Source organism: Notamacropus eugenii, chromosome 4 (genome assembly GCF_028372415.1).
Source record: "Notamacropus eugenii isolate mMacEug1 chromosome 4, mMacEug1.pri_v2, whole genome shotgun sequence".
NCBI classification, from domain to species: domain Eukaryota; kingdom Metazoa; phylum Chordata; class Mammalia; order Diprotodontia; family Macropodidae; genus Notamacropus; species Notamacropus eugenii.
In genome coordinates this window covers 426,618,032-426,643,039 of record NC_092875.1, presented here as the reverse complement: position 1 = coordinate 426,643,039, position 25,008 = coordinate 426,618,032, and the positions used below count along the sequence as shown (strand labels likewise).

At 38.3% G+C, this 25,008-nt stretch overlaps 1 protein-coding gene across 22 annotated transcripts in view; it reads left to right on the top strand.

Annotated features, from left to right (window-relative positions):
* Positions 1 to 25,008, top strand: part of RAI14 (retinoic acid induced 14) — a 179,539-nt gene that overhangs the window by 139,309 nt on the left and 15,222 nt on the right. For all 22 annotated transcript variants that reach the window (XM_072605864.1, XM_072605860.1, XM_072605856.1 and 19 more), the window contains 7 exons: positions 8,672 to 8,760; positions 16,299 to 16,363; positions 18,493 to 18,550; positions 20,258 to 20,328; positions 22,051 to 22,157; positions 23,771 to 23,949; positions 24,169 to 24,197. In XM_072605864.1, the coding sequence (XP_072461965.1) occupies positions 8,672 to 8,760; positions 16,299 to 16,363; positions 18,493 to 18,550; positions 20,258 to 20,328; positions 22,051 to 22,157; positions 23,771 to 23,949; positions 24,169 to 24,197 (598 nt within the window). The remainder of the gene's footprint in view (positions 1 to 8,671; positions 8,761 to 16,298; positions 16,364 to 18,492; positions 18,551 to 20,257; positions 20,329 to 22,050; positions 22,158 to 23,770; positions 23,950 to 24,168; positions 24,198 to 25,008) is intronic.

The window sequence follows — 25,008 nt, the reverse complement described above, 5'->3', positions numbered from 1 at the left end:
ATTGGGGTGGGGGTGGGGGGATTCAATGTTAATTTATATTGAAAAGAAGCCTTCAATGGGTGTAAATATCCTGATACTGAGTCCTTTCTGACAGTATGCTTGTAAGGAAAAGTCTGTACTTTGATTGGTTTTTCTGTGGATTGAGGAAGTGACAGATCATTTTAGTCATTGTTTACAGTCAGGCAGGGCAGAAAGGTTAGGAGAAAGTGTTTTCAGGGCACTGTTTTGCTCTGTTTCTCTCTGTCTCTTAGTCTTGTTTGTGATATTTTAATTGGTAATCCTTTCTGTCATCAGTCACAGGTCAGATTCCATTGCAGCAAGCTCCAAGACAAACTCCCACAAACTGTCCAAATCTGGCCATTAAATATGGCCTGAAGTGAATGAGTCATTGGCTAGGTAAAGCACTTAGCACAATGCCAGGCACATTGTAAGTGCTATATAAACGTTAGCCATTATTATTGGATTAGAAACTTTTAGATTCTAACAGACCAGGGTGAGCAACTTTTCCAACATATTTCATATACATGTGTATGTATATGATCCTAATCACTGATTCCTAAGTATTATTCCTTTCTGTATGATGTATTTTCAGATAATTATATACTTACCATTAACCATATACTGACTATACATACCTTATATCCACGTTCTATTAAAATAAATACAACCATATAAAATGGTTATTTTCTTATTAGTTATTTTTTCTACCCTTTTTTCACTCTGTTTATCTCAGTGTATAGGTACATTTTTTCACATTTATTCATTTTATTCTGCTTTTTCACTTCATAAATACCCACAAATTATTTCATATTCCATGTAGTTATCATTTTAAATTGCTTGATAATAGTCCTTTAAATTGATAAGGCACTTGTGGGTTTAGCCCTTCACCAGCTGTTAGACGTTTAGGTTGTTTCCATTTCTTTGAAATGATAAGCAATGCTGTTTTTAAATGCTTTGCTTACCAAATAAGCTAACTGTTCAGAGATATATGTGTGTGTTCAGAGATGCTGTATACGCATATGTGTGTATACATATGTATATTCAAAGATGTGTATTCATATTTTATGTATCATATCTTATAGCCAAATATTCATGGATTATCTGTGCACAACCTGTGGTAGAGGATTCCAAGCTCCTATTGGTCTAATCAGCTACAGTTGGACACACTGAAACTTCAGTTTACCATGGTGATGTCATTTGGGTCCTCTTTGAAGATGAAGGACAACAACCAACCAACCATCATATCTTTGAATAGCCTTAATCACAGAACATGCAGAAGGCATTATTTGGTATTTCAAATAAATGTAAACAGCTTAATTGGGCAACAGGTGGTAAATATAATGGACTATACCATTTAAAATGATAAAAGTAATGGAGTATGAAGAAATTTGTGGAGACTTTTATGCAGTCCTTTGAAGTTGGGGAGGCACGGGGAAGGGGGCAGGAAGCCAATTTGAAAGAACAGGAAACATGGACAGCTAGGTGGTGCAGTAGATAGAGTGCTGGGATTGTAGTCAGGAGGACCTGAGTTCAAATATGGCCTCACTTACTAGCTGAGTGACCAACCAGTTTGCATCAGTTTCCTCCTCTGTAAAATGAGCTGGAGAAGGAAATGGCCAGCCCCTCCAGTGTCTTTGCTAAAAAACAAACCCCAAATGGGGTCACGAAGAGTTGGAAATGACTGAACAACAATTCTATCAACAAAATTATTTTTAAAAGGAAGAAAGAAAAGTAAACACACTTTTAGTTAATGACTTGTTTCTTGTATTGTTTTTGACCAGGTTTATGATTTTTGTCACCACAGGAGCTTCCAGAATTCTTCCTTTACTATTGAGCAGCTGCTCTACAACTAATAAATCGCCTTAATGACTTGTCTGGACAGTGATAGGTGAAGTGACTTGCCTAGGGTCATACACTCAGGATGTGTCAGAGGTGGATCTTGACGGTCCCACTGACTCTGAGGCTTACTCTCTATTTACTATTCTATGCTGCCAAGCTAGGCATGGAGTGGCTAGAGTGCCAGGCCTGGAATCAGGAAGACCTGAGGTGCAAATGACAGAAGGCACAGTTTCCTTGTATTGTGCTGGTCGGTCTTCCTATCCATAAGAAACATTACTAACTGACAAAAGAGCTGCAATTTTAATTACGTTAAAGATCACAAAAATGTAAACTGAAACAACCCTGTGGTACAACCTCATACCCAACGAATTGACAAAAATCTAAAATGGACAAAAATCAATGCTGGTGGTTTATAAAGAAACAGAGACACTAATACTAAATTTGACACTTAACTAGCTTTGTGACCCTGGGCAATTCACTTAACTTGTTTGCTTCTGTTTCCTCATCTGCAAAATGAGCTGGAGAAGAAAATGGCCAAGTGCTCTAGTATTTCTGCCAAGAAATCCCCAAATGGAGTCATGAAGGGTTAGACAGGATTCAGTACCAGCTAGCTATACGTACAAAAAACGTCTATTCAAAAACACATACCTATCCACCGATCTGTCTTTGAAAAAAAAAGTTCAATACTCTTACAGTATATTCCCAGGAATTACTGAATAAAAGTATGTGATTATTTTTGTGACTCTAGTTTTGTAATACCAGGTTGATCTCCAAAGAGGCTCCCAACAAATAATTCCACTCGCAGAGTATTAGTGTCTCTGTTTCTTTATAACCCACCAGCATTGATTTTTGTCAATTTTCGATATTTTTGTCAATTCGTTGGGTATGAGGTTGTGCCACAGGGTTGTTTCAGTTTGCATTTTTGTGATCTTTAACGTAATTAAAATTGCAGCTCTTTTGTCCATTAGTAATGTTTCTTATGGATAGGAAGACCGACCAGCACAATACAAGGAAACTGTGCCTTTTGTCATTGGCACATCCAGGTTTCCTCACTGCCTCGTTGTGTTTCTCCATGAACACACAAAGCCAGATTTTTACATGAGCATATCATTACAGATTGGCGCCGTTCTGGTTCATGGTTTGAAGGTCAATTATAATGTCATTGTTTCGTGCTTGAATGTTATCATTCTAATGAAAGTTGTCAAAATGTTAAGAGCCCAACTGTAAGCTCTGTAAATAACTAATCCCAAATAACTTTCTGGATCATAAACTTAGAGCTTGGGGGGGGCTTTAGAAATCATCGAATACAATCCCCTCTCAAAAAAAAAAAATGAGGAAACCGAGACCAGGGAGGTCAACTGATTTGCCAATGTTAAACAGGCTGCAGCACAGCCAAGATTTAAACCTGGATCTTCTTTCAAATCAGGTGCCCTTCAACTGAGAATTCCACTTTATGTCTTTGTTTGGATTTATTGGATATTTATTAACCTTTTATTGATACTTTTCCTTTTTTTTTTACTGATATTGATGTAATCACTTCTGATTTTACTCTGTTAAACGGTTTTCTCAGAATCTTGAGAAATTCCTTCTCCTGTGACGCATTTAGAGGATTCTGTGCATGTTTCTCATTGTTTGAAAACTCACCACCCTTCTTCTACCTCTTTTATGATGCTAGTTGGAATTGTGTTTCATTTTACAAATCATTGGTATTAATGATAGCTATCAGCTTTACTATAGTAGAAAATGTTGATCCAAATGAAAAATGTGAAGTATATTTTCTTCATACACTCCTTACCTCGTAATACCCCTTATTCTACTTCTTGGCTAATACCTAATTAGAATGTGAGCTCTTTGAGGTCAGGGACTGATTTTACCTTTCTTTGTAACTCTGGTACTTGGGAATAGTGCCTGGCACATACTGAGTGCTCAATGAATACTTTCTGATTGACCTGCTGGCTCTACGTTAATATTACTAACAAAGAAATAAGCAAAGAAATTGCTTTTATGCAGTATTTAATCTAGATAGCCAAAACACATGAATAATGATAATCCATCTCTCTCTAATAAAAATCTTCAGTATGTTAAGAAGGACACAAATACAGATTGTTCGTATTAGTGCCAGTGTGATGCAAAGTAACGAGAATGGGGCCACGAGGGGAATGGTAAGAAACTGCTTTCTTTTTGCCCTCTGCCAGAATGAGGCTGTGTGAGTAGAAAGAAGAGGAAAGATCGGAAAGATGTCAATGTAGATATGAGTGGGTGGGTGTGTGCGTACATATTAATCAGTTCTATCTCAATAAATTATTCTGACTCAACTCTCCAGAAAACCATGCCTTGTAAAATTCTTACAAGTTGTTTTGGTCACCATACCTCATAAAACTTGCCTATTTATATAGGAGGGGCTGTTGATCTTCATCTCTCAAGGGGATATTACCCACCCAAGTGAAATTTCAGGTCTTTGGGAGTATGGACACATTTGAAGTTATAAATATTGAACTTCCAATGGTGAGGTCAGTAGTATGTGAGTCTAGTTCTGTGTGAGTTGCATATGCCAATGGATGAAAAATCCTGTTTTATGATAAGGACTTAAGTTGCCCAGTACCTAGTATCGCAGAATAACCTGTTTTCCTTGGTAATACTTGCTTATTTTACAAATTCTGGTTTTAAATACAAGCTTAGAGTTTGAGTGATTATAAGCTGTATTATTCTAGTAAAATACAAATAAATAAACCAAGACATAAAGAAGATGAGTGATGAGCCCAGGACGACTAGCAAGTATCTGAGGCAGGATTTGGATTCATGTCTTCCTGACTTTCAGCTTGGTACCTTGTTCACTTTGCAACACGGCCTCTAGTAGACAGTGCATTTGCTGTATTAATTGAGAACACACCCTCTCCATGCTTAGCCCCTTCATATTCGGTTTGGCAGGTAAATAAAGAAGAGCCTATTTCAAACTGAGGAGGTTGATCTTTGACTAGTTTTCTTCCAGACTTGTGTTTGGAAGCATGAGATTTTAGTGCTCAAAGATAGATCCATGAGTAATTGCCAAATTACAAGTTGCCTAGCTTTGCTGGAGAAAGGCACCTGTTCTCAAACAGGGTGTTTACAGTTTAGTTTGGAAGCTCAGACTAACACATGTGAAGGAATTAGGAGGTGCAGTATTGTACTGATAGACTGAATACAGCAGGATTTCAGAGAAGAGGGAGGTTTCTGAAGGCCTTGAGTAGTTGTAGAATGTTTCATGGAAGTGGGAACACAGACTGGGTGAGACTGGAGAAGATAGAAGGAAGGAGGAACAAGGAGGCGGTTCTAAGCAAGGACAGTGGCTTAAAGACAGATAAACATGAAGACCTCTCTATGTACAGTATTATGAGGAATCGCTCCGGATTAGAATAAATCAGACATGTTTCAGAACTGTAGAAAATAGGCTAATATTTCCCCCCTGGATTTCCTACCTCTTCTGCTCATGGGGAGAAATATGGAGATGGGAGATAAATAAAGAAGACTGTTACAAGTTTACCTGTTCGTTTTCTTTAATGGAAGCAAAGCAAACCCCATAAACATTGCAGTCTGAGTTGTTAAAAGGATGCCTCTTAATGTCTCATAAAATTTTGTCTGCCTTGGCAGTAGATTCACCACTCTGTTTTGGAGCAACTGGTACTTAAGGAAAGAAGTGTGTTTATAACTTCCTGCCAGTTGTAGGATGAGTCCTAGAAACCATGCCCATGAAATAAACGTTGCAGAGAGTACTGTGCATACACATTCATGCCTCTTTGTGTGTGTACACATGAGTGGGTGTGTAAAATGTTTCCCTTCATGTGAATGTTGTTGGACTTCTTTTCCAGGAATGGTTATAGATTTACATAGATCCATGAGAAGTTCAAGAGGTCTAGCAGCTCTGGTATGAGGGCTTGCTGGACCCTTTTTAGAGCTACTCATCTACTTTTAGTGTCCCACCTAATTCACCCAACTCTTACCTTAACCCACCCCTCTTACAAACTGCCTGTTTCTGCCTAGGGTACCATCACTCTTCCCATCACTCAGGATCTTCAACTCCCTCCTGTTCCCTCATACTGTACATTCAGTTAGTTGCTAAATCTTTCGTTTCTGAATGCTCAGCATCTTTCCCATCTCTCCCCTTTTCTCCATTCACACAGAGCCCTTCGATCCCATCCTCATCACTTTTAGCCTAGCATGTAGCCAAATGGACTTCATACCTCAAATCTCTTTCCTCTCCAATCCTTATCCTCACCAGAGCTGCAGAAATGATTTTTTTCCTATGTCAGTCAAAAACCATTTATCTAGCACTTATTATGTGTAGGGGGCTGTGCTTAAGCATCCCTGTTATTTCCTTACTCAGTAGGCACCCGTGAATCTCAGTTGACTCTAGGCTCAAATATGATTTCATTTTTATCTCATCCTTTTAAAATTAGCATAACAGTACATGTTTGTAATTTGTGAATAAGTAAATAAACATGTTGGTGGTTACATGCCAGAATGTGTTTTTTACTGATGGGTACATAATTGAAAAAAGTTGGAGACCATTTCTCTAACTGACTGTACTCAGTTGTGAGACTAAGAAAGGACAGTTGTACTGTCTGGAGGTTGGGTTTGACTTAAGTAATTAGGGAGGTGTTAATCTTTGGTATGTGTTCATCTCTGATAGAATATTTGTCTTAAAACTTTGTAGTTTGGGGAAAGGACAAGATTTACTTTGTGTGTAAACCTACATAAAAACAATAGGATGGATTAACTCTGCGGTTTTCAATCTTCAAGCATTTGTTTTACCAAGAGATAGAAATTTACAACTCCAGAACTGAAAATAAGCATCTTCTTAACATTTCATTGGATTTTCCTGGACACTAAATTTATAGAAAACCCTCAGTGAGATGCAGAATTATAAGAACCTAATAAATCTTGAAGCTTATTTAAAAAACATTTGTAAAGTCATTTCATGTATATATACTTTTTTAAAAATCACATTTTGTTTAATTAACATGATTTATTGGAGAAAATGAAGTGACACCCACAGGCTGCTTTGTACACCGGGAGCCATCCCCATTCATCAGACCACAGAAGGTTAATCTGGTACTTTCGTACTATTCTCTATCTCTTTTCCTGTGAGGAAATGCCCAGCTATAAATTTGTCAGTTCTGCAGAGACTGTAGTAATGCACTAATTCTTTCAGGTCCAAGAAACCATGTGCTTTGCTGGAAAAGCCACTTCTTAAAGTAATTCTGAGGCCCTCCTAGGGTGCTTTACTGTGAACCTTTGGAGATGTGAGCTGTAATAGGATCCAAAAAGATCTGAAACAGAATTACTTCAGAATGCTTCCCAGACTTCTCTCCACCTTCACCCTGCTACTGATAATCTGGAATAGCCTTGGAGTTGATCTACAGTGTGACTTAGGATGGTTCTTTCAGCCTACCCCAAATACAGCTGCATTTTTTTGTTTGCTGAGATAATTGTTTGGCCTCCTGATGGCATCCCTTTAACAAGCAGTCCAAAGTGAGGAATTTGGTTTATGGACCTATAAAGTAAAGGGAATGTGCCTCATGTATTCAGAGGATTAATCATCTGCTTCTAATGATTGCGGCAATGAAGGGCAGTTTGCAAGTGAAAGAGCTAGCTGCTTTCCCCTCCTACTTCTTCCTTTAACTTCTTAGGTCTTTACCACAGTGTTCAACTAGGGGATTGGCAGGACAGCTAAAATGAAACTGTGGATTTGGCTCTGGAGTGTTCTGTTGCCACGGTGCCCTATCCCAGCCACTGATTAGTCTTCTAGTTTGGGGGGCGGGGAGATGCAAAAGAATTAAGTGGCAGTATGACTGAGCAAATATGCTTCTAAACTTTCAGTGGGGAGATCAGAATTTAAATATTACCTCAAATACTTACTGGCTGTGCAGCCCATGGGCAACATGGGCAAGCCATAAACTCTTGGTACTTGGATTTCCTTATCTGTAAAATGGGAAAAATTCTTATACTATGTAGTTTATAAAGGCATCTAGGTGGTTCAGTGGATAGAGTGCTAGGCCTGGAGTCAGGAAGACCTGAGTTCAAATCCACCCTCAGATACTTACTAGCTGTGTATCTCCAGGCAAACCTCTGTTTGCCTTCATCCACTGGAGAAGGAAATGGCAAACCACTCCAGTGTTTTTGCCAAGAAAACCCCATGGATGGTATTGATGTGCTGTGATCCACAGGGTCATAAAGATTCAGATGCAACTTAACAACAACAACCTAGTTTACAGGGTTGTGAAGAAAGAGATTTATCAACTTTTAAGTATGTCGTAAATATAAAGTATCTTTATAAATTAACTTGCATTAGAATTATATATTTAGAAGCAGCTAGATGGCACAAGGAATAGAGTGGTGGACCTGGAGACCAGAAGACCTCAGACACTTAGTAACTGGGTAGCAAGTCACTTAATATTTGTCTGCCTCAGTTTCTTCATCTGAAAATGAGATGATAATAACACATATCTCTCAGGATTGTTGTAAGGATAAAAGTTAATATTTGTAAAAGTGTTTGACAGACTTTTAAAGTGCTTTATAAGTGTTAGGTGGTGGTGGTGGTGGTGGTAGTAGCAGTGGTAGCAGCAGCAGCAGCAGCAGTAGTAGTTGTAGTAGTAGCAGTAGTAGCAGTAACAGCAATGGCAGCTGCCTCCACCAGGCCATCATCATCATTGTTGCTTCCTAAGGTCAGGGACCATGTTATGGTTCCTGAGTAGTCATGGAGAGGTTGGGAAGAAGAGCGTTTCTTGTGGGGGAAAGGATGATTTTTTTCTGTGAAATGGATAACCAATGAAGCTCTTGGTGTCTTCTCCTTTAGTTTCCACCTGGCTGCATCAAGAGGGCACGTGGAGTGCCTCAGGGCCATGGTTACACATGGAGCAGATGTGACAGCACAAGATACTGCAGGTACATTTTCCCCATCGTTAAATTCCAATGAAATGAAATATTTGTTTTTTAGTTGCCTAGATTCTTTCAGCACTTTTTTTTTGTTTTTCTCTTTCCATAGCAACTGTATGCTTAGATTTATCTGATTTCATTTTATATCTAGTTATTAAACTGAAGTTATTAGGCTTTGAACATTTTTATTAGAGGGTAGGAAGAGAGCAAATTTGTTTTTAGTTCTAAAAATCATTCTAAATAGTTCTTTATTTTATGTATAATACTATAGTTTCATTATTCTCTGCAAAGTTGTCAAACATTTTCTGTAATGTAAATAGGATTCTATATATGCAGTCAGCTTGTGATTGTACTTACAAATGGAAGGTAGGAAGGAAATAGTGTTCCTAACATTAGCAAAATCTTGAGATCCATCCTCCAGTTGGGCCCATTATTCTGTCTCTGATACAGGCGATATTCACACAGCAGAATGCAGTGCTAACTCTGTACAGGCCAATTATGTGTCCGTGGAGCCAGATTGGCCACTGTCTACTGCATACTGTCATGCACGTTGAGTTTTTAGAACTTCCAGGTGATGGGTAACGCTAACGCATAGAATATGAGTCAGAAAGGAACTCAGAGGTCAGCTAGTCAAATTCATGCCTTCACCTGCATTCCCCCAGCAAGGAAGCACTCAACTGCCACTTGAAGACCCACAATGATGGAGATCTCAGCTCTTTCTGAGGCAGCTTAATTCATTTTGGAATACAGTTTTCCCTTTAGGGAGGGCAGGGTTTGTCTCTTTGCAGTTTTTACATCTTGCTCTTGGTTCTGTCTTCTGGGACAAAGGAAATCAAATCTAGTTCTTGTACATGACAGCCCTTTACTTGATCACAGCTAGGGGCAGCTAGGTGGTGCAGTTGATAGAGCACCAGTGCAGGAGTCAGGAGGACCTGAGTTCAAATCTCACCTCAGATACTTGACTGTGTGACCTTGGGCAAGTCACTTAACCCCAATTGCCTCATCCTGGGTCATCTCCAGTCATCCTGATGAATATCTGGCCACTGGATTCAGATGACTCTGGAGGAGAAGTGAGAAGTGACATGCACAGCCCTCCCTCACTCAAAACAAAATCAAGTGCAAGTCACGTCATTATTTCTCTGATGGCATGGTCTTCTTTGGCAGTGAAGGACGAACACACATGATGACAGCTGTAACCCCTACTCTACCCTCAAGTATTGACTTCCCCATATTGATTTCTCTTATAGCAGATCCTTACAGGGTATGGTTTCTAGCCTTCTTAGTCAACCTCTCCTGGACTCACCAGAACTTACAAAGATCCTCCAGATGTGACTTGACTAGAGTACAACCCAGTGAGACTGTTACCTCCTTCACCCATTTCCTTTTTCTCCTGGATATAGCTAGTTGTTGTAGAGACAAAATAACATTCGCAAAGCCCTTCATACAGTTTCTGGCATACAGTAGGCACTATTTAAATGCTTATTCACTTCCCTTTTAGAACACAGTTTGTGTTTTTTCTTCCCCATTAGATTGTGATCTTCCTGAGGGCAGGGACTGCCTTTTGCCTTTCATTGTTTTACCTGTGCTGAGTACAGCGCCTACCACATAATAGGTGTTTAATAAATTCTCATTGACTGACTGTCTTTATTAATATAGCCTAAGACCCTGTTAGCTTTTAGAACTACAAGGTCCAACATTCAAGTTAGATTCAGATAACAGTTCACTGAAATCCTAAGAACTTTTTCCCATGCCTCCCTTTTTGTACTTTTTAAAACCCAACTGTACAGCTTTACATTTTTCCCTGTTAAATTTCCTAGTAAATGAATAAAACCTTATTTAAGTCAGCTCACAATTCTGGAATTTGAAATACTTTTGGAGTTTCCATTGTGTTCTCTACTCCTGTCAGTTACATGTCATCTACAGATTTGATAAGTATGCCTTCTACAGCCTCATATGAAAATGATGTGTAGAATGAGATCCAGAACATAACTTTGAGGTACAGTCCTGGAGCTCTCCTTCTGAGTTCACGTACACACACATGCACACACACGCACACGCGCACACACACACACACACACACACTCCCACACTCCCACTCCCACTCCCAGTCCCATGCAAGTTAGGCTGGCTTTTCCTTAAAAGGTATCTTGGTTGGCTCATGACACTAAAGACTTAGACAGCTCATGCCATTTATTAATCACCCGTGTAACAAAGCAGCCACGAGGAACTCTGAACTTTCTGATGGTTCATAATGCCTAACTCAGACAAGGGAAATATGCTTGGCTGAATCAATGAGGTATTCTCATTGTCTAGTCTTATTGAATCACATTTTCTTTTTATAGCTAAGGAAATCTTTTTGTTAACTTTTGAATGACCTGTGAATGTCTTGTTTTATTCTAGTATTTAATATAAACTCCAAGAGGATTTGATTGAGTCAGACCTAGCCCAGAACCATCATCCATGTTGTCCACGTGAATATCATGGAACAGTTTTTCAAATGAATCCCTTGCTAAAATCCAGATGGATTAGGTCAGTGAAATTACTTTGATCTGGTAGCAGGGATGTGATGATAAATGTTTAGCAACCAGCTCTCCAATTTAAAAAAAGTACACACAACATACTTTTTAAGTTTAATTTTTGTTGCTGAGACCTTCAAGTCTAGGTAATCAATAAAACAATGACTGAAGCTCTGATCCATAGTAATTTCTAAGGTATAAATGCTCACACTGAAAATTTAACAGTCTGAGCAGGATCTGACTCCAACACACCCCTGTCACTAATAGAGTAATAACCTTGTAAGTGATGTATATGAGGTTAGTCCAACAAAACTTGTCCTTTTTTAAAAAATAAGTTTATTTTTAATTTTCAACATTCACTTCCCTAAATTTTAAATTTTCTCCACTCCCCTCCCCAGGATGGTGTACAATTCCAATATAGGCTCTACATAGACATTTTTATTAAACATATTTTCACATTAGTCATGTTGTATAGAAGAATTAGAACAAATGGGAGAAAACACAAGAAGGACAACAAAAAGCAAATAGTGTGGTTCAATGTCTATTCAGACTTTATCAGTTCTTTCTCTGGATGTGGATGGCATTTTCTATCGTGAGCCTTTTGGAGTTGTCTTAGCTCCCTGCATTGCTGAGAAGAGCCAAGTCTATCAAAGTCAGTCATCGCACAATGGGTCTGTTACTGTGTACAGTGTTCTCCTGGTTCTGCTTGCTTCACTCAGCAAAACTTGTTCCTGATGAACCTCTTCCGACTGCCAAAGACCAACACTGTCCTTTGTAAATGCTATCCTTTTGATATGTTCTAGAATTTTACCCAGGATTCTAAGACAAGCTCTCTGTCCCATAATTTAAAGATTCTCTCCCCATTTTTGGAAATTGGAGTGAATTTTGCTTTCTTCCAACCCTATGATACCACCCCATGTTTTTTCACCAGTTATTTCAGAGCTACAAGTTATAGTTTGTTAGGATCTGGTGACCTGAACTCATTAAGAGTAGTTAGGTGCTCTGTCACCTCAAGTATCTTGGGTTTCAATACCTGTTAGCCATTTTTTTCTTTATCCTTAGTCCAAAAACCATTTTCCTTAGTAGAAAAAGAAACAGAAAAAAATTTCACTTCATGTCAGTGTCAGACTTAGTGCCTGCTGGGTGCTAGCTTCCATGCTTATTGCTGGGGATACAAAAGCAAAAGTGAAAATAACTCTTACCTTCAAGGAATTTACCTTCTATGAGGGGAGGAATATGTACACAAAATATGTATGAAGCAAATTCAGAGTGATATACTAGAGAATATACTAGTGAACCAATGTGAACCAATTGCCTCTGAGTATAAGGATTTTGATCATAAAGTATGTATTTAGCAAGCGCTCTGACATTTTCAGAAGACATGAGGTAAAAATGGAGAGAAACTGTAGCAATAGGGACAGTTGGGCAGGTTCGAGGAAATTTTAAAAATACTGGTGTTTGAGGTAGCTGGGTGGTGCCACTAGTGAATAGCCTGAGTTCAAATCCAGCCTCAGACTCTTACTAGCTAGTTGTGTGACCCTGGGCACTTCACTTAACCCTCTTTGCCTCAATTTCCTCATCTGTAAAGTGAGCTGGAAAAGGAAATGGCAAACCATTTCAGTATCTTGCTAAGAAAACGCCAAATGGGGTCACAGTCAGACTCAACTGAAATGACTAAACGACACAACAGATGTGACTGAGCGAAGCAGTGACCTGGCGGTTCTAGACCTAGGGTGTCAAACACTCCTTCATGTGGCCTCAACCAGATGAAAATGGAATTGGGAAATATTGAACAAGAAATAAAAATACAATAAAATATTGGTAATACTACATTTTTTAAAAAAGTAAAATACTGATGTTTAAAACACTGAAATAAAAGCATCCAGAGGGGATTGTGGAATCTCTCTCCCCAGAGACCTTCTGAGTGCTTCTTTGGCAACATCCCATAAAGTTTAAAATGTATTTATGTTTTTAAAATATGCTGCTCTTGTCTTCTGAATTTCCTTTCTAACCTAGACAGTCTGTAGCAGTGTATCATTTAATATCCCAGGGATAGATTCTCTTGAGAGCTTTTTTCTTTACAGTTCTATTGCTTGTGGTCTGAGCAATAAATGACCAAACTTGTCCCCATTGCTGGAGTTAATCTCTGTCTTTACCTCATGTCCTCTGAAAAGGCAGGAAAGCTTGTTAAAATATCTGCTTGTTGGTCAGCGGCAGTTATAACACTGACCCTCAGCCTGGCCCTATAATATATTACTTTGAATTTACTTCATGTGTGTTCAGAAATTTTTCCATCCTTTCTGACTCTTTATGGCCCCATTTGGTGTTTTCTTGGCAATGATCCTAGAGTGGTTTGCCATTTCCTTCTCCAGCTCATTTTACAGATGCGGAATCTGAGGCAAACAGGGTTAAGTGACTTGATCAAGGTCACACAACCAGTAAGTGTCTGAGACCATATTTGGATTTAGATCTTTCTAACCTCAGGCTCAGCACTCTATCCGCTGAGCCACCTAGCTACCCACGAATTTACTTCATTCATATTTTATATACATGTTTCTCCCCTCATAGATTAAATGGTCTGTAGTATTTCTGCCTGCTCATATTTCTGAATCATACCTTTGTGGATTTGATTTATGGTCAGTTTTTTGAATGACCTACTTACTCCTAAAAATGAAAACACTTCTCTTTTCCTACCTTTGCATTCTCTCTATAAGACGGTTTATTCTACCTCAGTTTCCTCAAAGGTTTTATCTAGTCATGGTTGTGGTAGACACGTGCCTGGAAGTTGAGAGTTAGACTACTTTCCTCTTTTAGGGTCCTTTCTGGTTCTCAGATTGTGATTCTGGCATTTAGTGATAGGCAAAGCCTCCAGCCAGACACAGACTTGTTGCTTCCCCAATATTGGAGGAACTACTGGCTTGTTTCTAATAAAATCACTTTCTTGTGGGGCAATCTGCAATTGTCCAGGAGCTAGAATCAGGCATTCATTGCCTTATTACCAGAAGAGTCCATCGGTAATAGCATATTCTGTTTGGAGAATTTTACATTCTGAAAGATCTGGGTACATAAGTAGTAAGAGACATTGTTTTCCAAGATAATACTGTACAGGGAATGGAATGCGGGCCTGATTTTAACTCTAGATTTGACTAGTTGGGGAGTAGCAGAGGCAGGGATGTCATTTATCCTGCCTGTAAGGGAAAAATATTCTTTCACTGAAAACTTGAAGGATGGTTCCCGTCTCAGAGGCATATGACATTGACTTCTAGATATGTGATAGTGGTGCTTGCTTTGTAAGAAAGCCTTTTCCATTTTATTTTATGGTAGCATTTCTTTTTTCTACCTTATACTATCTGTTTTTGAAGAAGTTTGCTTTGTTTTGTTTTTAGAGAGAGAACAAAATGCTGGAGGTTTTTGGAAGAGCTTTTGTCCCCAGCATGGAGAAAAACTAATCCATTTCATCCACCCTCTCAGCAGACACCAACTTTACAAGTTTCTTTCTTTCTCTTTCTTTTTCTCTCTCCTTTTCTCTCTTCCTTTTTTCTTTCTCCCTTCCTTCCTTCCATACTAAATTTTTTAATCCAGCTTTGGGTCTCAGAACACATGTTCCCATAAAAACAATGTTGTGAATTGTGGCCAGGTTCCTTGGCCAGCCTATAACGTCTTATTTCAGCCTTCCTATAGTTATGTTCATATGATGAGCTTTAGTTCTAGGTCCTGGAGTAGGGGACTGTGAACTGCTTGTTAGTTAGGAAGAGACAGAATACTTATGCCTTTGCTGGTGCCAAAACTGACTTCAAGCAAAATCTTTAAGTGAATTATAACTTTGGCACCTTCCTCACATCTTCTATATACTTTCTGAAGTTGATCCCCAGCCCTGCCCTTGAAGTCCCCGGGCATCCTGTTCTTGTGCTCTATTAAAGCCCACTTTGTCATAATTTTACAGAAACCAGCCTTTTCCCCCAAAGGGCACCTTGTTGCAAAATTACCTCGCTCCTCTCCCACAGCCAAAAATTTCATTATCTCAATGTATCTTACGTCAACTTGGGTGTTAGGAAGAACGTAATGTGAATAAACTCATTCATGCTAACTTGGAAGTGATCGATAGGCTCTTAAATCTTCCAGGCTCTTAAGTCTTAAATATCTCAAGAAATAGAATTGACTCAAGTTTACCTCCACAGGAATAAGTTGCATGCAGGTTTCCAGTGAACAATCTGTGATAAATAGCTGAGTTCATTTTGGGGATCAATGTTTATTGAACTGTACTAGGTGCAATCAGTAAAGCAGTTTTACCTTAAAAAAATTTTTTTTAACAGCCAGATTTTTGTAATCAGAGGTTTTCAAATTCTCAGAATTACAAGCAAAGTAACAAACTCAGGAAAACTTTTACAAGGTTTGGGAGTTTGTAACTAAAGAGACAGAGCCAGGATTGTTGCTTGTAATTTCCAAGGTCTACTCAATAATACGTGCGAATTGTCATAAATTATAAAACAACAATAACTAGCGTTTATGTATTGCTTTACGGTCTGCAAGGTGATTTTCAATAATTTGTTTGATCCTCACATCCACCCAATAATAGATGCTATTATTATCCCCACTGAGAAATTTGAGGCAGATAGAGGTAAAGTGACTTTTCCAGGGTCACACAACTAGTCATTGTCTGAGGCTGAATTTGAACTTGGATATTCCTGACTCCAGGTCCTCTGCATCACCAGTTTTGTCCCATCATCAGCAAGAATGGAGAGTGTAAAAGTAGAACTTCTCAACAGCAGGTTACAAATTCGTGGCATGCTCCTAAACCGCTGCTTGTGAGTGGTTCCTAATGAATGAACAGGGTGCTCTGTGTTCCATTTCACTCCCCACTACGCCTTCCTTCTGTCCCTTCTCCAGGTTCCAAGTAGGTAGGTATGCTCTTAATCTGAAGATGAACAATTCAGCCTTTGTTGCTGAACACCTCATAGTTGTCTTCCTTAGGAGATGTCGGGGATTTGAAACGCGTGGGCATTGCTTGTGTTTTATTTTTTTCTCATTCAGGACACAGTGCTTTACACTTGGCAGCCAAGAACGGCCGCTCTGAGTGCGTTAAGAAGCTTCTTCAGGTAAAGCAGTGAAACCTTTCATTGTTTTATTTTTTTGTTGTGGGTTTTGTCTTTGTTTGCTTAGAAGTTCATATTATTTTTCTTCCTTCACGACCTCTTAGGTAACTCCTTTACCTTTTTCTGTAATCCTTTTTTAGTGAGAATAGTTTCCTGAGAAGTTTCACCATGGGAATGATATCCTCTGGGGAAAAAACCCAGTTTGGAATGCTATCCCCATAGCAACCCTATGAGCACGAATAAGCCCCAGTCCAAATCTGGTGCACCTTCCTGGGGTTTAGATTAGTTCCACAACCCTTTTTGTTCAGTTTTTTTCCCCCTTTTCCTAAGGAAAGGGCAAGTTCAGAAATAGTGTCTCCCCAAAATAGCTGGAGCAGTTTGTCAATTACTTCTGTATCTCCCTGTCTTTAACCCTTTAACTCATTCATTCTCTTTTGGAACTGTCCAACGCTATTTCCTTAATTGTTACAGAAATAGCTCCTAGTGTTTTGACTTTTGTTTATAGCTAAGGGCATGGTGTTCTTCATTCTTTAGGGGGTAAAAAAACAAGGATAGTGGTTTGGTAGTCTCACCCACTAGCTTCTGAGTTTAAAACTCAATCTTGAGTGACACTCAGTGGCAGTACACATGGTGACATCCAGCTGTTGCTGGTCACATTGCATCCTAGGCATTTCTACCAACACAGGAAAGAGTTTGGCTCCATGAAGACCAACACAATATTTGCTCAGAGTGACTGCTTATTTGTTGTCTCTCCCCCCACAGACGTCATTTGGAGTCAGGCATCTTGCAGTAACTTAGCTTTGAATTCTCATGCACAAGTACGGTCACATTCTTAAACTTGTCAGGGTCTGGTGATCACACACCTTCTCGTCTTGCATTACGTGATGCAAGCTGCCCTCTGGATGCCAGGAGTACTTAAATTTAACAGGTCTTTGAAGCTAAATTCAAGAACAGTAGATTTATATCTTTGATTTTGTTTTTGTGCTGTTTTCTCCTGGGTGCAGTTAAAATAAAAGCCTCCATACTGATGCTATGTGAGGCCAGGAGCGATCCAGGAGAATATAAACTTCTTGGGGACTAAAACTTTCATTTTTATCCTTATATTCTCAATGTGGAGCAGAGTGTTTTACTAATTTATGGTAGATGGTTCATATATACCTACATACACACACGTGTGTGTGTATATGCATATATATGCCTTATATACGTATATGTATGTGTGTGTGTGTATGCGTGTGTGTGTGTTTAAGGTATGGACCCCTTTGGCAGTCTGGTGAAGCCTATGGGCTCTTCACACTGATGTTTTAGGATACTTAAAATTAAATACATAGGATTATAAAGTAAACCAATTTTATTAGACTACAGTTATCAAAATAATTTAAAAGGTTCGCTTACCCCAGCCCCTGCTTCAAAGTTTAGGTTGTTTTTCATTAGCTATCATACTTCCCTTCTGCTTAGTTACCTCCAGCCCTGAAATCTTGTCCTGGTCCCCTTATTTGCCTTATGGATCTGGCTTTGTGTCTAAGCTAAAACTGATTCTGATAAACTGGAGCTTCTGATGGGCCAGGACCACACAGGATCCTAGATACTGAGCTAGAAGAGACCTCAGAAGACATCAGACCCAACCCCTTCATTTTGCAGATGAAGAAACTGAGTCTAAGGAAAGTTAAGTGGCTTGTCGGAGGTCACAGAGAGAGTACGCATCAGCAGGCAGATTTGAACTCAGGTCCTCTGACTCCAGGAGTGCCTCTGAGCCTTGTATGATGTTGTCACCCCCTAGTCAAGCTTCTAGTATAATTTTCTTCATGTTTATACAAGATGCATGTGCATAGAATTTTTTTCCATGTTGTTTAAAGTTCTGAAGCTTTGATTTATATTTTAGTAAAATTAGACCCAAATCTAGTCAATGATAAGCAGTTCTTCATTCTTTCTAGTGCTAAAAGACACTCCTCATTTCTGAGGCTCATTCTTCATGTTATCCCCAACTCCTAAGTGACTGTCATAATGTCATTTTCATTTTAGAGTAATTGTGAAGGCCTCATGTCTCATATTGGGACACTGTTTTGGAAGACTGGGGGCGAGCTGAATTGGAATAGCTATTCACACATGGGGATGGTGTTTTTGTCTTTCAGTCTAAATGTCCCGCAGAGAGCACTGACAATTCTGGAAAAACAGCTTTACACTATGCAGGTGAGCTTTTCCTTCTGTTTCCACACCTTTATCTCTCTCTATATATAATATATAAGTTCTGAACTTAAGTAATAAAACAAGTGTTTCCATAACAATAGGAAAGAAAGATGATTGCCCATGAAACTACAAATCTCTGTTGTACTGTACAACTTACTCCTCCTTTTAGATATGTAATATAATTATGTATAACGTTTTTCTTTTTTCTCCTTCCCCTCCCCACCACTGCTGTTATGCCTTGAAGAGATTCCAATGAATTATTTCTCCTGTTACCTCCCCTCATTTAACCTTTCATACTCAAGATGTGCCTCCCTCTAGCTCTTCAGCAGAGGTTTCTCATTTTAATTCAGTTGCATTTGGTGAACATTTATTAAGAGCCTGGTATATGCCAAGCTCTGTGCTAAGAGCTGGGGATACAACAAGGGGCAAAAAAACCGTCCTCGACCTAAAGTAGCTTAACATTCTATTGAAGGAGATAACATGCAAACGTATGTACAGCATAAACAGGAAGTCATTAATAGTGGGAAGGCACTGGAATTAAGAAGGATTGGGGAAGACTTTCCTGTAGTAGGTAGGATTTTAGTTGGGACTTAAAGGAAGCCAGAGAACCATTCTGTAAGAAAACTACCATTTAGTTGTAGTATTCAGTGCAGAAAAGTGGCTACTCCCCAAATGAGTGGGAGTCATGGCTTTTGTGCAGTTGGTCAGTGAGCAAGCGCCTGGTTAAGTGCCAGGCTCTACACTAAGTATTGGAAATACTCTACAAGTAGAAAGAAAGAGGATTCCCTCACTGAGCTTAGTTTCTAATAGGAGAAAACAACACATAGAACAAAGCTGAGAAGGAGGAGGACAAAGGAGGCAGAAAGTAGTTCAGAGTACAGCCTGGGGAAGGAATCATTGTTTTTTACACTGTGAATGTGGTCAGACATTTTGGAGTTTAAAGCAGTGATGATAAAAAATCCAATACAGATATGTTTAGTTAAACCTTTTATTTTCCACCAGCCTTTGACTCTTATTATAATTGTGCAGAGATGAACTGTCATAATTTTTACCACTTAGTTTCTTAAGAAAAGGGATTATTTTGTATTTGTTTCTTTATGTTCAGAGCCTCTATTATGGTGCCCAGTGCACAAAAGGCACCCATTCAGTCAACTAGTACTTACAAAGCCCTTTCTTGGTGCCAGGCTGTTAGTAGAATTAGAATGATTATTATATGAATTTGGATTGCTGACAGCCATTGTTTTTCACCTTGAATTTATTTTGCATGGATTTTCCATATCCTTGTATGTGTTGTTTCCTTCGATAGAGTATAAATTCCTAGAGGTCTGGAGCTATTTCATTTTTGCCTCTATAATCCCAGGGCCCACCTCCTTGTAGGTGCTTAATAAATGTTTGTTAATTGATTCAGTTCATGCTACTAAAAGAGAACCAAATGAAAACACAGCAACACTGAGCCCTGAAGTGTCAACTGTAAATAGTGCTCTTAAAGGTTGGAATTAGACAATATAACTTATTTTTTAAAACATAACATAAATAGAGCTTGTCAGTGGCCTTCAGTATTGTACAGCTGGTAAAAGACAAGAAAATGAAAAAGTATCTTTTGTAATTGCCAACATCTCAGTGTTGAAATAAGATCTGGGGATGGGATGGGGTGAGTAAAAGAGAGAAAGCCACGTGATGTGTTGGGAATTTTGTATTTTTTTCCCTCAGCGGCACATGGATGCCTTCAAGCAACTCAGATTCTCTGTGAGCACAAAAGCCCTGTTAACCTCAAGGATTTGGTGAGTACCATTCATACCAGTAAGTCACCAGAGGTGGAGAGGGAAATTAATTTACTAAGCACTTTGTGGTACCTCAGTGGCTCCTTATCCATACAGCATCCTAAGGGCCATTGTGACTGCAACACTTTAATGGAGACTTTGGCTTTTGGTAAAGTACTCCCTTACTTCCTCTTCTGGAAAACAGAGATAATACAATCTTATTCTCCTAATGTTGAAAAAAAAGGAGGATTAATTTCCAAATGTCTGTAGTGTATATGAGAAAGAACCTTTTGTAAATCTGTAGTATAGTATGGTATTATTCTCTCAGGAATGAAACCCTTGACAGATGAATTTCAGGCAAGTACATGGACTTCATTACTTAATATTGTAGGATCATAGAGTTAGAGATGGTAGTGGCCTTAAATATCAATTGGTATAAGCCTTTTCATTTTACAGATGAGGAAATTGAGGCCCAGAAAAGTTAAGTAACTTGACCAACCGTCCCACAAGTGTTAAGTACCAGAATGGGGATTCTGATGGATCAAATATTCTTACTTTAAAAAAAAATTTTTTTATTCATAGCTTTTATTTTTATGTCATTTTCATTTTCCATTATTTCCCTCCCCCTCTACCATTACCCAGACAACCATTTTTGTAACAGAAAATGTAAAATGAAAGAAGGGAAAAGACAGACATTTCAGCAAAATATATCAGCACATCAGTCAAGTGTGACAATTATGCTGGATTCTGTACACATAGTCCTCGCTCCTTCCCCTACCTCCTTCTCGTCTTTTTTTTGGGACAAGTTTGGACATTATAGTTAAACAGTGTTTTTACACACACGCACACACACACACACACACACACACACACACTTTTATATGTGTATAGATGTGCAAATATAGTATTTTTTCCTAATAGCTTTTTTATTTTACCTGTAAAATTTGTTGCTTCATGAGAAATCAGAGGACCTCCGAAGTTAGATTGAGTGTTCCATCTGGTGATACCATGGGTTTTGAGGGAAAAGCTTATTGTTACCTCCTCATTTGCCTTACTTATTTTTAGACAAATTATCTCAGACCATAGATTCTTAAGATTATGACAGTAAAAAAAGACAAGAAATTAAAAGGGCAGTATATTGGGATTGACTGATTAGAAATTGCTTTGAGAGGAGCAGATCATGTAAGATAGAGATTAGTTTTGCTTGTAGCTCATTCTTTGTCAGAGGGTCTCATTCTTCTCTCATCTTAATAGCGACAGTGTCTTATAAGGAGCTGATTATTGGAAGTATGTATCTTAACATGTCGAGAGAACTTGAAAATGGGAGAGGAGACTGTCTTCTCATTCCTTACCATCTTTTCTTGGAAGAAGGCTTTTTTCCAGCCAGTAGTAATAGTGTAATTCTAATGTAATTACATTAGAAAATGTAACCATTTTCTAAACCTCCACCCACCTGTTTTCTCTCCTTTCCAAAGCCTCTCTCTCTCTCCTTGGGTAATTACAAATGTTTCCTTTACCTAGTTTATCCTTTGGACTTACCTAGGGTGATTCCTGTCTCCAAGCCACATATTAAGTGTTATGTTGCAAAAGTTCACCTCAATTCCCCAGTGATAAACTATATGATAGTAGACCAAATGTGAAACCACCCGTGCGAGATAAGAATTGGCTTGGAGGAAACAGGGTACTTTGTGATTCTGGCTACTGGTATATGAATTGAAATCTTGATCTGAATGTGTTTCCTAGGATGGGAATATACCTCTGCTTCTTGCAGTACAAAATGGCCATACTGAAGTGTGCCGCTATCTCTTGGATCATGGAGCAGATGTCAATTCCAGAGACAAAAATGGAAGGTACCTCAAAAGTAGTCTTGTTGATGATATGACTTTGGCAACATGGATCTTCTGTGTGTTTTGGGGAAATGACAGCTGCGTTTTGGATAGTTTACTATGGGACGAATTTTTTTCCTTTCTTCTGGGATCATCACGGCCATGATTAATTGAGGAAATGTTTCCCAGGATATTGATGGTACTTGACTGAATCTGTGATGTGGCTGTTGAAGGCAAAAATGAGCAAGTCATTTTGGGTGGACTGAGCTGTCAAAGAAATCTGTGAACACAATGTTTTCTTTTTCTTAGTATTCTGGGCCAATTGCAAATAATTTAAAATGCTTTTGGCTGAGAGGAAAACAAAGTTTGAGCTATCATACTTAATGCCCTTCACATTAAGTGAAATAACTTAGGATATTATTCCTCAAACTGTGTTCTGGGGCTTCATTTTTAAAAATTTAATGACAAGCCCACATTGCAATTAAGTATTTTTTTTTTAATCTGTTGCCTATGTAATACGAATTACATCTGTGCAGAGCAACAATATGGACTTTGGTTGAAATCCCCCATGCAGTCTTGGCTTCTTAGTGGTCTAAAAATCATTAACCAAAAGTGCTAGTAATTGTATGGTGCATCATTTTGTTGGCCTACCTTGACTAAGTCATAATCGGTGTCCATTTCTGTTAGGGTTTTAAAATTATAAGTAGTTTTTTAGTCCCAGCTCATTTTGCATAATTAGGTAAAATCTTGAAGTTTGAAGAGAAAAGGAAGCAAAAATATAACTGACAAAGAGAAAATAAATATCCAGAAGTTGTTTGTGTACTACCAAGTTCCAAAGAAAAGCTGACATAATGATTGTTCTCTCCACTTTGGATTCAGAGCTGGCAAAGTTACAAAACTCTACCATCAAATCCCAGTTAACTTAAAAACAGAACTCCAGTTTGGAGCAGGTTTCATTGAAAAATCTAACTGGTCTCTAAAAAGAATCCTCCAAAAAACTGGCTCATGGAAAAACATTAAAATTGTTGGGAACCACCTTACAGAAAACTAAGAAAGATGACCTTATTATCATTTTATTACTGATAGAAGAAAAAATACATGTCTTTCTCATTAATATCGTAATGACCTTAGATTCAGAATAACAGTGATATGAAAATATGTGTTTAAAAATTAGTCTTAGGTTATTTAGACTTTTTAATTTTTAAAAAGCATTTTAAAATTTTAGTGTAAGAGTTCCAGCAAATGTTATATTTGAATCAAAAAGTTCACCATAGTAAAAAGCCCTAAACATAAGTAGGATATATACCTTGTTATCATTATTTAGTCTTGTTATTTTTTAAGTGTGTGGTGTGTGTGTGCGCGCGCACTTAATTTCATATTTGTACTGTGCCATTACTCTAAACAGAGAGAGAGGCTAAATCAGTCTCTCTACCAGCCTCACTTTCCCTCCTTTCCTCTCTCCCTTCCCTCTCTCCTTTTTCCCTTTATCCCTTTCTTCCTACAACCACTAGCTCTTTATTTATTCTTTTTCCTTACCCCCTGTCCTCTCTGTAAAAAGGAAGGATTTCTCCACAGAGCATGCATCGCTATGTTTTCTTAGAACTAAACTGGTATCTCCCTTTTTTTTTTTCCTCCAGAACTGCTCTCATCCTGGCTTGTGAAACTGGCAACTCTAGCATGGTGGAAGCCTTAATTAAAAAGGGTGCAGACTTAAACCTTGTGGATTCTCTTGGACACAATGCCTTACATTATTCCAAACTCTCAGAAAATACAGGAATTCAAAGCCTTCTGTTGTCAAAAATCTCTCAGGACACTGGTATGTGAAAGAAAATAGCCAGTGTTGTTTTAAGTTTTCCCACTATATTTTCCCCAAAGGGTAACATAATTTAAATGTTTGACTTTTTCTGCTTAAAGTATCTTGAATGAAACCTGAAGTATTAGCATTGTTACCTAGTCTGCCCCTCACCCCTCCCCCAAAAAAGTGGATTTACGTCTTTAAGATTTATAAAGTTCATTTTCCCCCCTTTCTCTACAGATATAAAGACTCCAACAAAACCAAAGCAGGTATTTATTGGGGGAGGGAAATGGGGGTTGTCTTTTTTTAATAGTAGGAATTTTAAAATGTTTGGCTCAAACAGCTTTGTGCTCTGTTGCTACAGTAATACAGATTAAATGAAAAATTTGACAGAACTGGAATGTCATTGTTTGGAAGTCTTAAACTTGTGTTCTGAGATGGTGAAATAAATTTTATAGAAATAAATTTAGAACTGTAAGCAACCTCAGAGGTCACTTAGTCCAACCCCTTCATTTTACAGATGAAGAAACAAGGCACAGAGATAAGGTGACTAACTCAGGGTCACGTGTAGTAAATGACAGTCAGGATTTGAATACATCTTCTTATTCCAAATCCAATGTTCTTTCCCAACTGCATGAAATGTTTGGAGCTAGGACTTCAAAAGAAATTTGAAGAGCATGTAACTTTAAACTTAGAAATGTATTCATATAAAAATTAATTTAGAGAAACCCAGCCTTGGACTTAGCCTTCCAGTAATACTTAAATCATGGTCATGGAGTAAAACCTAGAGTACTCTATAAATTTATTTGCTACAGAACCACACAACTCAGGAAGACATAAGTTAACTTAATTTGAAAGAGAAAAAAAAAGATCTTGCTTTTTATGTATGTTAAGTAAATACTTTGTAAATTATGAATTTGTATGTAGTAGAACCCCTTTAAGGTCCCTTTTGTAGTCTGTTTCATCTGCCTATTTGGGTTTTGTGCTGAAAACTTTTTAACTGTTTGTTTGCCTTGTTGATAAGGAAGCATGCTCTTGGCTGTCATTCGTAGATATCTGGTTTCTCGTTGAGCAACTTTT